Genomic DNA, 18,833 nt, shown 5'->3' with positions numbered 1-18,833 from the left:
GATTTTAAATAAGTATAAAGGTGTGGGCGTGGCTAAGCCTCAAACTTTGACCTGTCGCCACGCCACTCTTTTTTTCACAGCTCCCTATTGGACTCCTTTTAACCAATCACCAGCAATCACTGGCAAATAGCAGCAGACAAGTTGAGGTCACTTGGTCTATAGTACTGGCAGCTTTCGAATAAAGGCGGGGCTTTGGGAGCATGGCGAAATTCGCCATCACGCCATGGAAATACGTTTGTCTCTCATTTCTTCAATCATTGTGACATCGCCACACAATTTCTGATGAGTGATCCTACTCTGACCCCTAATAGAATTGGACAGCTGAAGTTTGTGGGCGTGGCCTATTTTCTGAAATAGCGCCCCCTAGGACCATTAAAACTGTCAGCCCCAAGCCGTGCTTTGACTGAGGATCACGAAATTTGGCACACTAATGTAGTGTCTCAGGACCTACAAAAAAGTCTCTTGGAGCCAAGCGCAATGTCGCACAGGAGGTCGGCCATTTTGGTCCAAGTACTCGATTTAGTGGTTTTCGCACACGTTATTAGGAGAATGATGTCTCGTCGCCCTTTCCACCGATCACCTTCAAACTCTTGCTATATACTCTTAAGACATAGAGGAAAAGATTCAACCGTCGGATTTTAAATAAGTATAAAGGTGTGGGCGTGGCTAAGCCTCAAACTTTGACCAGTCGCCATTACGTTACTTGACTCAATAACTCCCTTGTGCATGATCAAATCAATTTCAAACTTTGTCCGTGTGATCACTGACCACATCTGAAGACATTGACAATGTGGACAGCTGGCATCACCTAAGCCCCGCCCCCTGACTACAGGAAGTCTTCTGTTTTATGGTGAAATGCCCATATTTGTCCCCTCTAATTTAGTCAACATGACACTAAGGTCATGCACTGTCTTCATGATGTTGTAATGACTATTCAGATCTGATAGCTTTTCAGAAAGGGAGGAGCTTTGATGCCATGGCGATTTCTGGCGTGACGCTGTGACCTTACGTTTGACTGTAACTTCCACAAACAGCCTCCGATTTGCCAGAGACTGAACATCACATCACCAGTGTGGTAAAGATAGAGTATCTCCTAGTGGTGAGACGTGTAATGCTGGGCTCAGAGGGGATGCTGAATCAGGGTGAGGTGTGGACGAGGAGGCCGTTCACGGTTTCTGGTGTCGGGGTGGTTGACTTTCTGTTCTGCCAGACGTGCCCTGGTGCCCCCGGCTGCCGGCCAGGATGGACAAGCGCGGAGCTGGGTTTGGAGAGCGTCGGGGATGGAGCGGAGGGGGTGCGGAAGGAGGGCGAGCAGCTTCGCTGCGAGGGCCGAACGACGCTGCTTGCAGCTTTAATTATTATTTTTTTTTTCTTTCTTTCTTTCTTTTTTTTTCTTCCGCGTCTTTGGATGGCCTTTAGGGGGTCTTAGCATATCCAAAAAGTCACCAAATTCTGGCCCAATATAGAAAGTGCGTGAAATTTACGTATTTCACTGGCAACGTGAAAGTTGGTAAAAAAATGTTTCAACAGCGCCCCCTGGAAAATTAAAAATACCCCTCCGCTTTGACCTTTTTTCATAGTAGAGTGATGAAATTTGGTACACTTGTAGAACTCAACAATACGCACACAAAAGCCTCTTGCACCCATGGTCAATATCAAACAGGAAGTCAGCCATTTTGGACTAAAGTGGCCATTTTGACCCCGTTTTGGCCATTTCTAGGGTCTATATTTGGTTGAACAGTTTGGTCATTTTTCGCACGATCGTCTCAAAAATAGTGTGCGATCGAACAGAAGCGATGGACGATTAAAATGAGACAATAAAATTGACTTTTCGTAAATACTGAAGGGGCGGGACCAGGCCTCAAAGTTAGAGCACTCGCCAAAAAAATTCAAATTGCTATAGATTCATAAATGAAAGAATTACAGTTAAAGAAATGTTCTAAGGACAATCGTCGTCGCCCTCCGAAGACAAATGAATGGTCGATTGATGATGTCACATAAGCCCCGCCCCCTCAGGACTTAAAAGGTCAAGATTTACTGGGAAATTTTCCAAAATTCGCCCTTTCCAATAATCACCCCAAATTTGTAGCGGGTAACTGAAGACAAGTTGGGGTTGCTTGGCGTCACTTTATGGGAGTTTTCTCCAGAAGGCGGGGCTGTGGCGGCGCGGCGAAGTCAGGCGTACCGCTTAGGCCTTACGTTTGCCTCCCATTTCGTCATTTCTAGAGATATCACCACAAAACCTCTTGGGAGTGATCCTAGTTCAGCCCCCCACAAAATGTGATGTGAACATCCGGTGGGCGTGGCCTATTTTCTGAAATAGCGCCCCCTAGGACCATTAAAACTGTCAGCCCCAAGTCATGCTTTGACTGAGGATTATGAAATTTGGCACACTAATGTGGTGTCTCAGGACCTACAAAAAAGTCTCTTGGAGCCAAGTGCAAAGTCGCACAGGAAGTCGGCCATTTTGGTCCAAGTACTCGATTTAGTGGTTTTCGCACACGTTGTTTGGAGAGTGATGCTCCATCGCCCTTTTCACCAATCGCCTTCAAACTTCTGCTATAGACTCTTAAGACATAAAGGAAAAAATTCAACCGTCGGATTTTAAATAAGTATAAAGGTGTGGGCGTGGCTAAGCCTCAAACTTTGACCTGTCACCACGCCACTCTTTTTTTCACAGCTACCTATTGGACTCCTTTTACCCAATCGCCAGCAATCTCTGGCGAATAGCAGCTGACAAGTTGAGGTCACTTAGTCTCCAGTACTGGCAGGTTTTGAAAAAAGGCGGGGCTTTGGGAGCATGGCAAAATTCACCATCACGCCATGGCAATACGTTTGCCTCTCATTTCTTCAATTATCGTGCCATCACCACAAAATGTCTGGTGAGTGATCCTAGTCTGACCCCCAATAGATTTGGACAGCTGTAGTTTGTGGGCGTGGCCTATTTTCTGAAATGGCGCCCTCTAGGACCATTAAAACTGTCAGCCCCTAGCCATGCTTTGACTGAGGAGTACGAAATCTGGTACACTAACGTGGTGTCTCCGGTCCTACAAAAAAGTCTCTTGGAGCCAAGTGCAAAGTCGCACAGGAAGTCGGCCATTTTGGTCCAAGTAGTCGATTTAGTGGTTTTCGCACACGTTGTTTGGAGAGTGTTACACCATTGCCCTTTTCACCAATCACCTTCAAACTTCTGCTATAGACTCTTAAGACAAAGGGGAAAAAATTCAACCTACGGATTTTAAATAAGTATAAAGGTGTGGGCGTGGCTAAGCCTCAAACTTTGACCTGTCGCAACGCCACTCTTTTTTTCACAGCTCCCTATTGGACACCTTTTAACCAATCACCAGCAATCACTGGCAAATAGCAGCAGACAAGTTGAGGTCACTTGGTCTATAGTACTGGCAGGTTTCGAATAAAGGCGGGGCTTTGGGAGCATGGCGAAATTCGCCATCACGCCATGGAAATACGTTTGTCTCTCATTTCTTCAATCATTGTGACATCGCCACACAATTTCTGATGAGTGATCCTACTCTGACCCCTAATAGAATTGGACAGCTGAAGTTTGTGGGCGTGGCCTATTTTCTGAAATAGCGCCCCCTAGGACCATTAAAACTGTCAGCCCCAAGCCGTGCTTTGACTGAGGATCACGAACTTTGGCACACTAATGTAGTGTCTCAGGACCTACAAAAAAGTATCTTGGAGCCAAGCGCAATGTCGCACAGGAGGTCGGCCATTTTGGTCCAAGTACTCGATTTAGTGGTTTTCGCACACGTTATTAGGAGAATGATGTCTCGTCGCCCTTTCCACCGATCACCTTCAAACTCTTGCTATATACTCTTAAGACATAGAGGAAAAGATTCAACCGTCGGATTTTAAATAAGTATAAAGGTGTGGGCGTGGCTAAGCCTCAAACTTTGACCAGTCGCCATTACGTTACTTGACTCAATAACTCCCTTGTGCATGATCAGATCAATTTCAAACTTTGTCCGTGTGATCACTGACCACATCTGAAGACAGTGACAATGTGGACAGCTGGCATCACCTAAGCCCCGCCCCCTGACTACAGGAAGTCTTCTGTTTTATGGTGAAATGCCCATATTTGTCCCCTCTAATTTAGTCAACATGACACTAAGGTCATGCACTGTCTTCATGATGTTGTAATGACTATTCAGATCTGATAGCTTTTCAGAAAGGGAGGAGCTTTGATGCCATGGCGATTTCTGGCGTGACGCTGTGACCTTACGTTTGACTGTAACTTCCACAAACAGCCTCCGATTTGCCAGAGACTGAACATCACATCACCAGTGTGGTAAAGATAGAGTATCTCCTAGTGGTGAGACGTGTAATGCTGGGCTCAGAGGGGATGCTGAATCAGGGTGAGGTGTGGACGAGGAGGCCGTTCACGGTTTCTGGTGTTGGGGTGGTTGACTTTCTGTTCTGCCAGACGTGCCCTGGTGCCCCCGGCTGCCGGCCAGGATGGACAAGCGCGGAGCTGGGTTTGGAGAGCGTCGGGGATGGAGCGGAGGGGGTGCGGAAGGAGGGCGAGCAGCTTCGCTGCGAGGGCCGAACGACGCTGCTTGCAGCTTTAATTATTATTATTATTATTATTATTATTATTATTATTATTATTTATTGTTGTTATTATTATCATTTTATTATTATTACTAATAAATACTTTTAAGTTCACCTGCCTGCCTCTGGGGGTTGTCATCTGCACTTGGGTCCTGTGCAACAACTCTGTGATGTGAAGCATTGCTATAAAAAATTTGAGCAAATATAATTTCTTCCTAAAAATGCTTGTATAAAAAATGTACCTCAATATGTTTCTAATAATTTCTTTAGTTTGTCCCATTTATCATAACAGTTGCTCGCCCACTGTTCCTACTCCTCTCCTCTGTGGACCAATGAGAAACCACCAGAGTCCCACTGGTTACTATCAGCCTGTCAGTCCTCTTTTTCTGACTCACACATTGAGAAAATCCCAATGGCCCGGCATGCTGAAGCTGGCTGACCTTTTCCCTTCCGAACACCTCTCACATATGGGCCTACACAATAATTCTTTCTCTCACTTTCCCACCCGCGGGGGGAGGGACAGTTACTGTAGGTAACAATGTGACTTATAGTCCAGAGAAAGGAACCAGAAAGGTGTGGAGTAAAATGCAAAACTAACTTCTGTCCCAGAAGTACTTCTTTTACTTGGTAGTCCGGTTTAATGGAGGACTTCACACTGGGAGCCTGAACACTTGTGGTGTTCCCACCCTCAGGTCAAGATTGAAAACAGAACAAGACTGAGAAAAGGAGCGGTGAGAGAGGAAAAGGCAGCTTGAAATGCATCTCTGGGCTTGCATATTCAGAAATGTAAAAGAAGAGCTTGTGGAGGTGTGTAGAGGGTTTAAAGCATGTGGCCCCCTGCTGCCAGAGCCTGGGATTGGACAATCCGTCAGCAAGCTAATCAGGCTGATTTGTAGCATACAGCGACCTGTGCTTCTGATGCTGCTGAGAAGCACTTAAGCTGCAGCTTCTGCAGCTACAGACTGGGCTGATTTAAGCTACTCTGGCAGTGGTCTTATCAGGACCCACGGTATTAAAGAGATTCTTACTAGGATGATCTCACTGCCCCCCCTGCTGTGCTCTATGGCATCCAGAAAATCAAGCTAAGCTGCTACAGTTTCAACCTGCAGCAGAGGCTCTGAATATGTCGCTGCAAAAGAATTACAATGGGGGGAAAAATAGTTGTAAAGCTGCAGTTGAAAACAAAAGCTTTAGAACTTTTTTCAAAATGTGCACATAAGAATAACGAGTTGCGAAAAAAACATAGCTATGGTAAAAAATGAATAAATAAAATCAGTAAGATACAGATACAGAGGCTCATTTCTGTTATTGAGAGCAAAATGAGGAGAATGTCTTGAGCAAAGAGGGGAAATCAGAAAAGAGCTGACAGAGAGGGAGATGCTTGAATGATTGAAATCAGGAAATAAAGTAAGAAGCTGGAAAGACCGAGGGGATCTGTTCGAGATAATCAGCGGGGAGCTTTTTGTGGAGATTGCTTGGAGGAAAATGCAAGGCCTCATCGCAGAAGCAGGAGATATAGCTGATGGGAAATATACCATGAGAGAAATGTTTTGTACCATGGGAGCACATTGAAGACGTAAGAGAAAAGACAGATGTCTTCCTCTTATAATGATAAAAAAAAAATATGTAAACCCATAGTACACATGAAAAGCCAAGCAGCAGAAATGTATCTGATTCAAAATACATACCAAAGCTTCACAGAGAATACAAGTTTTAGCTGTGAAGGCTTTGTGGTAAGTATTATGAAACTAAAGTGACCATGAGCCCATTCTTAGAGCCAATTAACCAGATTTGTTTGTTAATAAATAAGGAAGTAATTAACAGATAACCAGACAACTAATGCCTCCAGGTCTACTGTTCAGAGGAGAACAAACTATTCATACCCCACCCCCGATATACATCCCCCACTGTCAGCAAAAGAAAAGATGGTAAGCAAACTTTTTGGAGGTCTTCTGCATAACTGTGCGTCTGCTGGGACAGCAAGGATGCTTATATTGCTTTAACATCATATTAAGATAACTATGATGCTGCGTGAGGCCTTATTGGATCTCCAGCGGATAACGGCAGGACAACGTTGAAGCTTCACAGCATCTGCCTGAGTAATTAGGACTTCAGGGGATGATAACAGACAGAAAAAAGGAGAAAGTTAAAAAAAAGACAAAAGGAAAACAGAAGAAGCCTATTTGCAAAGAGATGTAGATGTGAATCAAATCCAACAATGTTATTATTACAGTTATACTCAAAAGATGATTGGGGTGTGGATTTCAGGTTATTTGAGTGCTTTGTCATGCACTTGCTTTTACAAGTTTGCATGCTACAGGAAAAGCCTTGAGTGCAATTCTGGTCGTATGTCACACTCACTGGTGCAGGGTTCATCTGGTTGATCAGCGTCCCCGCGGTAGTAGCCATTACGACACACACAGACGGTGGCAGCCTCAGCTGTGGAGCGACTGTTGGGTGGACACTGGAGACAGAGACCTGGGCCTTGTGTTGACTTGAAGGTACCTGGTGGGCATGCTGTAACAAAAACAACAAGAACTATTTTTTATCAAATTAACAAGGAGAACAAGACAAATCACACTCATGAAGTCAAGCATCTGGGAAATGAACCTGCTAGAATGATTTACTTAGTTTGATTTATTAATGCATATTCTAATGTCATAACCAAAAATTGCACTTTCAGCACTTTTGCTCCCTTATGGAAAAGGTGTATTAATATGGTCTTTATGTATTAATATGTGATATGTATTCTGTATTAATACTGTCGTTTTGAAAGCAAGTTGCAGCACTTCGTCGATGTCCAGACGGAGCTCATTTCAGTTTGTTTCTCTGATGGTAAACCTACACTCATGTAACATTTTGTTTACTGTATTCCAAAAGTCTCGATCCTTTATCCATCACATCCCTTTATTTGCAGACCTCCAAAAAATAACAAACAGGGAACATGTAAGTGATGCTCTTGTCTTTTTACCCCGATCCAAATGCATCACACAATAAGCTGCGTTCATCATTCAAACACATAAGACAGAGATAAATTGAAGACAGTTTAGTTTCTTGATCTATACACATGTAACATCCAAAAGGGTCAATTTTCACCTATATATTGACTAACACAATAACCTTTCATCTAACAGAAATACAAATCCACTTTCTATGGGGTCTTCTAAATCCAGAAAGTTCTGCTCAGCGTGTGTTGACATTCCATGAAGACAAAACATCCAGACCAACATTCTCTCCCAAGGTTCTTGCACTCTCTGTAAACGCCAGACGTCAAAATTATTCACTCAGAATAAGTGAAGACTTCATGATTTTATAGATATACGTTAAACAATCATATGTGATGAATGAACAAGATGTTTAAATGAAATGTTTGAATAGTCTGTGCTTAAATCAATGAACTTGACATGAATATTGTTCTTACAATGATCCATTTATGTCACAAATCAGTATGTGTTTGATTTAACAAGTTAGTCATTGTTTACACTCATACACATTACAATACGATACATATTAAGGTTAAGAATTATGTATCTGAAGGAAGGCGTGGCTTTCTGAGGGATGTTTTGGTAATGCCGTCCAGACATGGCACATGTATTATAAGTTAAAGGCATCATCACACACTGGTGAACTAACCCTAACCTCACATCTCTGCATTTTATCCATTCTCACAGCCCGGGGAGGGATGAGCTGCAGCAATGGCTGTGCTCGGGAACTATTTGGTGGTTAAACTCCCCAATCCAACCCCTTTGGTATGACCTCACTGGGATTTGAACCCCAGTCCCAGTCCTATGGTGGACGCTACCACTAGGCCACTGAGAAGGTGATGATAACAAAGGAAGCATCTCGAATCATTGATGACTTTTTCTTCTAGTCCTGTAATTTTCTGTCTTTCATAACCACAACTTCAAAAATGTAAGAAAAGTGATGACTTTAGTTGAACTAACAGGACAGAGAACTGCTGCATGGGTGGTTGCAATTGTTTTTTAAGAAGTCCTAAATCAGAAAGACTGTGGTAGAGGACAAACATGATTGTGTCCGATATCACTGCCCCTAAGTAACGGCAATAACCTAACCCATCTACTCTCGCACCTCAAATGTGTACAAAGCTGAGGAGATTGAGTGCAGTATGGAAGGATTTAATGACCATAATAACTATGATAAATGTCTGGTATTTTGGCAAGTTTTACTGGTGGGGGGAGGATGCTGTGCTGTTGCCACACTCTTAAGGAGGAAGGGTCGTAAACGTAATGGGACAAGGCTGATTGATTGCAACAGCTTGACTGTAGATGTAGGGTATACTCATAATTGTGTAAAAACAGAAGTTTTATTCCCTTTTTTATAGCACTTAGGTAGCAGTTAAATAGGGGAAGTATTTAGAGAAATACATATGATGACACTGAAAGAAAACAACAAATGCATATAAGGTATTAAGTCGAAAAGAGTTTTAAAAAAATGTTAAGTTAATGTTATGTTAATCAGCAGATGTGTTTTAGATAATAAAAGCAAAACAAGTTTTAATCAGTATTTATTTAACTAGCTTAGAATGGGCTCAGAGAGTCTTTTTAGCTTGATGTCCTTGGATTTGGTCACATTCTTTATTCTAGTCAGAGAAAACACATCTGCCTCTGCATCAATGTGGTTTTAAAAAAAAACTTACATCACCCGTCATTGAAACGTGATTTGTGGTATTTAATAATGTTTTGGTCTGTGAGGTGACCTTTTGTGTTGTTTTAAAAAAGTATTATGTGAACACCTCAATTAATTTGAATTAAACTGTCAAGACATAAAATCAGGTCTGTGACAACAACTTTTGAAAAGATGGCCACTATAGTTTGTGGGCAAACACAGCTATCAATACATCTCAGTCTTTTTTTTTTTGCAAAAATCTAATTAAAATCAGTTGCAGGTACACTTGAGGATTACACCTGATACACAACATAAAGATCTGATCTGATAAAGATCTTTGTTTAAAATATTGCAATTAACTAATAATTAACTCTGTCTAAGAATCGATCACTGGAGATATCTTATAAAAACATTTGGATGTTATAATTCTGAACAGCTAAATAAAGCAAGAAAAACAACACGACTGACTGGGTTAGGGTTATTGGTAACTCAAAAAAGTAGCTTGGGAGGATTTTTTTAGAGCCAACTATTTGCTTCTGGTCACTGTTAGCATTGTTAGCTCAATGGTAGCCTCTTACCTGCTTCACCCATTATTAGAGTAAAAAAATAGATGCCGTTGTTTTTTAGGGCTGCAAGAAAAAACTTCTGAGTCAGTTCAGGTTAACTGGCTTTGGTTCTTTAAACAACTCTGGAACTTTTGCCAGCCAGTGTCAACTTACAAATGTGGATGCTGCAGTGTTAGCTTGACGCAGACTCGGCAACCTCACAGTCTTAAGCTAGGCGGACACTTTGCGACTTTTTCACTCGTAGCGCTCAGCTTCAGCTCAAACTGTACGACTTCCTCGCAGGGCAGATCACACGAGTCATGTGCTCACACTGTACGACCCAGTTCTCGGATGCGACCTGACTGCTCACACTGTACGTCTGGTAGCAACACGTCGGACCTAAAAATATGCTAAAAATAGCAGTTTTTACACAACACGTCAGACTTTTTTGTCTTGCCTGTTGTCCTTCGGGAGTGCTGCAGGAGGACACACAGGGATTTATGGGGGTTGGATGAGGAAAACGAAATAAAGTAAATCTGTGTTTTGTGATCAGTTTAATTTGACATGAACACGACAAACACACTTTCTTGATAATCCTTGTCATTGTGTGTAAAAAACGCTTAGAAATAAAAACGAACAATGTGTGTTATTAGGGAAATAGCGGGCGAGCGGTGATGATGCATGATTGCGCATGCGCCGTGAGCGGTTCTGATACTTTTTGGGTCGCAGCTGCTCGCAGCGCCGCTTCAACAGTGCGATACCCTCACGCGGGACGAGCCAAATATCAAACATGCCAGAAGTCTGTGCGAGCTCACGATTGCTGATCGGTAGCTGGTCACGTGGTGTTAATCGCCTCTCGTAACCCCCTGTACACTACACGACGCTCAGCACAAAACTCTCCCCGATCTCGTAGATTCTCGCACGAGTGGAAAATCGGCTCAAAAAAGTGAAAAAGTCGCACAGTGTCCGCCCGGCTTTACGCACTGTAAACAGTTATTGCATCCCTCTTTAGTTTTATTTGAAAGAAAAAACTTAACACCCCCCCAGCCAGCTGAGAATGAAAACTGTTTCAATGCAACCATCCTTCCAACACGATTGCGACGTTAAACTGTCTTGTGATTATTTCACTGTCGAATTCTTACATATTTCTCCATTAAAGGAGTCAGCCAATTCCACAATGTATTGATGCAAGGAGTCACACCTGCTTTTATTCTGACACTTCTTTTTGGACCATATGTTCTGGCTGCTACAGACACAGATGAGAAAAATACACATGAAAGGATGAAAAAACAAAGTCACACAGCTAAAACCACGTAGCATCTCTTTTGCTGTGGCTGCCAGGTACACCAAAGGGTAACTGACTGACCTACATCTAGTCATAAAAAAGCTGCCATGCTGCCCCATTCAAAGCATGACTAGATCAAAACCTCCTTGCACTGCTCATGAAAGAAGGCTGTGGATACTCCTGAACTTTCTGAAACATCAGAGCATGTAACCGAACAGTTTGCAATGGTCCCAGAGGAATTGTGGGATATACTATAAAGGCAATAAGGTCTCTATGAAAGAGAGAGATGATCTGTTTCTGTGTGTGGGAGTAGACGTTTGAAAACTTCCACGACACTCAACACAAATTTCACATGAGACAACAAACCTCACCTAAAACGAGAACACCGAGGGAATTCAAAAGTGCTCAGTTTCCATATGTGGAAGCACAAAGCAGTTGCAGAGTTCTTTTATGGGGCAATAACCAGCAGTTTCAGACGCTACAAGATGATGAAAACTCAGAATAAAAATGAACTTTCGGGCAGGCAAAGAGGACGGAACATAAAGTGCCATCATTGTTGACGAGTAAAATTCAAACGGGAGAAACAGAGATGCGCTTGCATCCAGATGGCCATCTTACAAAGATGAACAGCAGTTCTTCAAAAGAGTTAAGCTGGCCTTTTAGAAGATAGGTCACAATAGGTTGTTCACTGTGTGTTTAATGGAGTGTAAGCGAAATGTGTGGATAGGGTTGTGCCCTCGGGTTGTGTGTTTACAGTCAGACTGCAGCTTCCCTGGACACTCATGAATGTGCAAAAAATGAAAAATAAAAAAGAAGATGGAAAAAGCAGAGAAGGCTGTGCTGATTCAGCGATCTGAGCGAGCAGCACTGCAAATGGGTTTCAAAGAAAACTGAGCGAGTGAATAAAATGCACACAAACGTATACCCAGCCTCAGAACACACACGTCCTGAAACCTGAAAAAACAACAACAACAACAACTGGCATTCAGTGATTTACATAGCAACACATGTAGCCATTGTTGACCCCCCGTTAAATGAGATGCTGGGCTTACGTTTTATGCCTCTTGATTGGAATGTGTTCAACAGAAACTGAAGACAATTCAATGCTTTTCCTTGAAAAAGAGAGGATGGTGCGATCAGTATTACAGGGAGAGAGATAAGTGACAGGCAGGCGAAAGAAAATAGGCAGCCACACACATACACACACACGCACGCACACACACACGCGCGCGTGCACACACACACACGTGCAAACACTTTACAGACACAGCAGAAGATTAATGTCTGTGTAGATTTAAAACTCCTACCTTTGAGCTGAGGCTCTTTCTCTAATTGAAACATAATATGTGCACAAATCCAAACATTAAACTCATTAATTAACTGCTTACTGATCTGCCTCAGAGTGAGAGGGAGGGAAGAAACAGATCTCTGTAAAGAGAGGAAGGGAGAAGGAGTGTGAACCGCATTGGCAAACCCCGTAAAAGGTGCTGTTCTGAAGGTTGGCAGCAGAGAGCTGAGTATCCTACATGCTTTACTGAACTTGGAGCACAGCCAAAACCTTCTCCCTTGATTTGTGAATATTTACATTAAAGGAGGCTAGGAGTTCCTGTGCTGCAGGAAAATGACCCATCACTCATCAAAAGCTTTCTCTTTTTTAGGGACATGAGGGGATTGAACATTAGATCAACAACCAATTAACCTCCCTGTGGGAGGATACCCCGCAACTGAACTGGCTGCATGCAGAAACAAAACTTTCATTCCTTTTAAGTGGTCCCACTAGAATTTCCTATGCATAGTTTTTCTCCTCCTCTCATTCTCCTTCAGTTCCCTGACTTCACATCTTTTTGTGTCTGCCCCAGTGGTCCAGAACTAATCTCTCTTCTCCCACCTCGACTCTATCTTTTTTATGTCTTGATTGACGGATTTAAATCTTTCTAAAGTTTTTCCATCTTTCTTTTTCACCCACTCAGCGACTGAGACAGGTATTGGCAGCGGAGAAACTCTGCTCACTACCAATTACAGTCAAACAGTGAAGAGAAAGAAAGTGACCAACCTACATGGCGTAACAATTTCGTCACTGTCATTTTTTCACTGTTGATGTAAGGCCCTCTTTACCTAGTGATGATGTAAAAAAGCAGCTGGAACATGAATGATCCTTGCAACGTCTTGGGAATGTCTCCATGGACATAACAATAATAGAATAGGGTCTTCATTGGTAAAGCAGGCTGACAATGGCTTTGAGCATGCACTAAAGCTCTATAGAAAGGTTGTGGTGGTACATCATTAGGTGTGTTTCCACTATCGGAACCTAAGGGTAAATTTACCAGAATTTCTCAGATTGTGCGTGTCTCCACTGAATCGGGTCAGCCAAACAGGCCGTTTTCCAGAACCAATGAAGTACTTGAACAGGGGTAAGTACCGGTACTCGAAAATGACCAGTAGAGTTGCTGAGCGTAACTTTGGTTAACACAAGCTGATTGGTTTAACTCCATAAGAAATTACATCAGCAGACATCATAAAATTAGACGCGTTGATGAAGCAGAATTGAAGTAAAAGCTAATTAGCAGAATTTACACTGCTTTAATCTCCCCCACCACCACCACGATGGAAGTCTCAGAGCTTTGTTGCCTCACTGGGCACAGTAAAATACAGTGCTTCTTCTGGTCATTGAGTCATTGAACGCCACATTTTACATCATACAGCTGCTCACCCGGTCCTCTCAATAAATTAAATAATGCCACACTTCAACAGAAAAAATAAATATATACATATTTTAATGTTATTAATGTCTCTGGATGCCTTTTGGAACTGATCAGCAACTACGCTCACATGGGCACAAATAATCTGAATGAATGCCCTATCAGATCAAAAATTCTTCAAGTAAACATGTCAATCGGAACATTCTGATCCGATGCAGTCGGATCGAAACAAATTTTCTTTACGATTGAGAGAGGTGGTTTTGTCCAATTATCATTGCGATTGACGTGCATGGACGCACCCATTCAGATTTTTGGGGTGAAATAATGCCCACTACGCATGTGTGCAACTTCAGCATGACATCTTTCCACCTTTGCAGATGCTCAGGACAAGTCGAAAATTCAACAGGAGGTAAACAGAAGTGATCTGATGCAGACACCTTTTTTTTTTTTTACTAAAAACACTCAATATTATTGAAAGTCTCAATGGCTGAAAGGCTAGAAATACCGAGTTACACACTCAAGTGTATCTAAAGATGCAGGAAGTGGGAATTCACCGAAGTATCGACCAAATCAAAAACCGCTGCAAAGGTTAAACGGACCAAGCTAGAGAAAAATTAAAGAAAACACAAGTGAAAAGACGTGTGGACAAGATGGTGTTGGGTTAGATTTATTTTCTGGGAATGACAACTCTGCATATGCTAAACCTATTTAATCTGATTGAATTTTTGATGTGTATGTATAAAAATGCATGATTGGATCATTTCAGTTAGTCTCCATTTAAACAGAGATTTGGGATTTCCGATCAACTAAGATTTCAATCAGATAGAGGGAATTTAGCAGCTACTGACATCATTCACTGCTGAAGCAGTTGTGATACTGAGCCAGTTCCGCAACAACTTTTGTAACCACAATCGATCCAGTCAATTTCCCTGTCAGAAATTACCCTGAAGTTCCGACAATAAAAACACACCTGTTTAGGTAAGTTTGGTGGGGTGTGACTCAGCACGGTGGTGATGTTTCCAAGCTATGAATCATGTTACAGGCATCACTTGGTTATCAAGAGTACAGACATGGTCTGGACTGACAGACTCAATATAGACATGATCTGCACGTCCATGTGACGTTGCCTTTTTGCAGGGAAGGGTAAAAAAAACTGAATGTTATTCAGAAGCATAAAACCATGAATAAAAACAAAGGGGAACATTTTAAATACTTTGTGATGTAGGCCATTTCTTTCCAGTGGGTATTTTGAAATTATGATATGGAATGTTGATTCCCTGTCCTCTTTGGGAGACTAAAGGTTCTTTCTTTCTTTCTTTATTGAACATGCATGCAAATCAATAGACAACCCAAAGCATTCAAAAAGTATCCAAAAAGAAACCCACACATATGTATATGCATACATACACATACACACACACACACATATATATATATATATATATATATATATATATATATATACACATGTAGAACATGTTCAATGGGAAGGGAACGAAGCTCTGGTAGCATATATAATCCCCCCCAAATCAAATTTCAAGAAAGACAAAACAAAAAAATATCTATATATTTTCCCTACACTGAGTGTCATTGCCATTTTCCTGTAACATGTTTTATCCTCAATCACACAAACCAAATTTACATTTTCTCATGTTTCAACACCCCCCCCCCCCCCCCCCCCCCGCCATGTTCACAGCTCCCAGTTCACCAACAATGGACAATTACAATCAAATGCAACACCCTTACAACTTTTCCTCCTCCTCCATGTAATTGATTAGTGTAATTTTTTTATACTTCTCTTTAAACTTATGCAATGAGGGACTTTGCTTTAGATTGGTTTATGCTTGACGTGTCCGCAAGGTTCGCACGGCTCCACGCGGCAAAATTGCGTAATTTTAACAACCACGCCCCTCCACTGCGTCTCCGCACAGTCCAAATTTTCCGCACCGCGCACCCAGGAAAGTTTCTAACCACGCGGGCGGTCGGACGCGGAAAAGCATGGCAGACTGGCAAGAACTAGTATGGCAGAGGTTCGTAAATACAGACATTTGTATGATTCGGCTCTCAAAGATCACCGTGATCAACATGTTGTTAATAATTCTTGGAGAGAAATAGCTCGCACTGTCGGAAAAGACGAGAACGCTGTTAAAAAATGCTGGAATGCCATCTTGTAAACAGTAATTTTTACTTCTACTATGGTGTAGTGTTGGATGCATGCCGTAGAGCTCCATGCTGTCCCGTTCAGTTTGGGAGAATATTGGCTCACTGCAGAGACAAGCCGCATGAACCATAAACGCTGCAAGTTGTGAAGGGCGTTCCATCCGCGAGCCGCATCACCGCGCGGAAAGTAAATGCGTCAAGCATAAACCAAGCTTGAAACATCAATCGCCTAGGACAAAGACTGAATGCAACAATCGCGTCCATGCATGCATCCAAAGTAGCTGATCTGCAGACCCAGGAATTAATGTTCAGAGTTTACACTGAGGAAGAGGCTTGATTGTAGCTAATATAGAATCCACTCAGGGCCATACAACTCACATATGAAGGGGCACTGCCACTGGTGGTGCACATGTTTCCAAACTGCAGAGGGAGATGTAGGATTAATAAAAGAAGAGTGACAAGAATTTCATTAGCATGCCATGCAAGCATCACCAGGTGTGTGCAAGATAAAATGAAAATATATAAGTTAGCAAGTGCAGGAGGCCATTTCAGAGGTGAGTTTGAAAATTGCCTTCAAACTCAAATTCAATCAAAGTTAAAGTGTACTAAATCCTACCCTGACTTTTTTCTATTGACAAATATGCTCCAGCATGCATGCGGTTTTCACTCAGCAGATATGGCTTGGCACCAACCTGTAGAAATGCAATCAAAGAAATGCAGTAACTGATTTGGAAAAGTCCTCAATTTGGTTCTATTGCTTTCTATCTGTAACATCCATTACACCACAGTAGCATCTAAACGGACATGTTAATAAATCTATAGCGATGATGTGATTCTGTTTAACAAATGTTGACTTATACACACCAACTTTTACTTACTTCACGCTGAAGGCATCAAGTTTATTTGCATGCTTTGCTGCGCGCCAGTGCACACCTGGAGAGTCCCAGCTACAAAACGGCTTCTCCGCCATGCTCCTCGCTGTCGTGAAATCGCAAATTGCCTTGAGACTTCAAAGGTCACGGTTTGTTTATTTCATCCACCAATAAACCAAAAAGAAGGAAATCGGGTTCATCACTGTTTGACGTCATATTTGACGTTCCTCTCCACTGGCAGGATTAAAGCCATAAATAAAACTCTGTCGCACTTCTCTAACAATGCAGAGAGGAAATAAGCTGTGAGGTCACACATGTAGATGTAACCTACACACGTAGCTATGAAATTGTATTGCTGTAATTCACTTTCATTTTAAAAATTACTGAAATTTTACACTGAAATCATCTGTTATTTCAGACAAACTGCTGCTCTGTACCCCGACAATGTCGAGCTTTTGTGTATGTAGCTCCCACACTCTGGAATGCACTGCCACTCACCATCCATCGGTGTCATCAAGTCACGCCTGAAGACTCACCTTTATAATCTGGCTTTTAGATTGTGACTTTTATCTTTCCTTTTTTGCTGTTTTGATCTGCTTTTATTGGCTTTTATTTTGCCTGTTGTGTCTGTTTGTTTTATTGGCATTTTATGTTTCTGTTTTTATGTTGGGAGGCGCTTTGGTCAGCTCCCATGCTGTTTTTAAATGCGCCATATAAATACATTTGGTATGGTGTGGTATGGTGTTTCCTTTCTAGCCATATGCTAAGTGCAGAAATTGACGTGTCCAAGAAGCAGCTTGCAGCAAAAATTGAACCCATCTTTAGCGGTGCGCCGCTGGGAAGCAGCTGGTTTGAATCGCCCACACAAACTATAATGGATTCTATTTGAAGCAGCAACTTTCCGTTGACATTCCACGCCGCTGACACTTCCAGTGTGAAGTAGGGATAAGGGTTTTGAGGGGCAATGTTTGCAAGACATTATGGGGTGATATGTAATCAGCCTTCAGTGACAGTACAATTCTCAGCACCCAAAGCACACCCTTACCCCCAATCCTCATCTATCACATGGCTCATTCACAGTCCTCAGGGACTTTAGAGTCAGACGCATCCATACTCAGTCCCAAACACAAGTAGGAAGGCTTACCATAAGGTCAAGCCCCCTGCTGACCCTTACTTGACCACTTTGTTCCTCAGTCAGTCAGAAAGACAGCACTCTCATGCGTAGGTCATAGGTCAACCAAACACCAAAAGCTTTCTCGCTTAAGTTAATGTGACAAATTTGAAAATATAAATCAATGGGAGGGAAAAAAAAGAACATGCTGCTCAACAGAAAGGACAACCAACGTCTAAAAACAAAAGGCAATCAGAGCTGCAGCCAATTAGTATTCCACCTCACATCTCTGTCACCGTTCATTTTCCTTGCACAGTCCACATAATGAGCAGGTATTTTTATTTTTTAACTCAGGTTCATTTCTCCACAAGGTCACTGAAAAAAAACACAAAACAATTATTATTTGATACCAAGGTATGAAACAAAGCCTTGTCAGAATCATCAAAATATGCCTGCAGGATATTAAAGGTCAGGGTAAAACGCCTTCAAGGGTTATGATTTATTCATTTGGGGAAACTGATTTCTGAACACTTTTGCATCAATTTCAGAAAATTGTCATCTCAGGTCAACAAGGACCACATGTCTCACAGAAACAGGGTTCAGAATCCAATATACGACTTCTCACAATGACGGCTGTTCCTTTTTTACATGAAGGCATCCTGAGTTCATGGTGACATCATATGGCATGTCTGGTCAATGTAAGTTCCCACCATGCCCTGTCATCACCTTCTAATCTGAAAAGACGGAATGCAGAGGAAGGGGGATGAGATGGTCAGAGTGGTTCCCGCAGTAATGAAAGGCTGGTCAAAAGAGCACGGAGCCTTGTATGCTTTTGTCAAGAGCAGCGGTGCTGAGGAGTTCCACCCACATCACACTCCCCCTGATCATTAATCATCCGTCCATTCTGGCCCTGTCAAGGCATCTCCTCCAGGATAAGACAGGCCTGTACACCCACAGCTGCCC

General features: G+C 42.3%; 1 protein-coding gene across 3 annotated transcripts in view; it reads right to left on the bottom strand.

The window, feature by feature from the left end:
* The window catches only part of LOC107384019 (ephrin type-B receptor 1-B), a 331,212-nt gene that overhangs the window by 148,666 nt on the left and 163,713 nt on the right, over nucleotides 1-18,833 (bottom strand). For all 3 annotated transcript variants that reach the window (XM_054739931.2, XM_054739946.2, XM_054739938.2), the window contains exon 4: nucleotides 6,934-7,089. In XM_054739931.2, the coding sequence (XP_054595906.1) occupies nucleotides 6,934-7,089 (156 nt within the window). The remainder of the gene's footprint in view (nucleotides 1-6,933; nucleotides 7,090-18,833) is intronic.

This window comes from Nothobranchius furzeri, chromosome 11, assembly GCF_043380555.1.
Source record: "Nothobranchius furzeri strain GRZ-AD chromosome 11, NfurGRZ-RIMD1, whole genome shotgun sequence".
NCBI lineage: Eukaryota > Metazoa > Chordata > Actinopteri > Cyprinodontiformes > Nothobranchiidae > Nothobranchius > Nothobranchius furzeri.
Note: the sequence above shows the minus strand (reverse complement) of the source record. Positions and strands in the feature narration are given on the sequence as shown.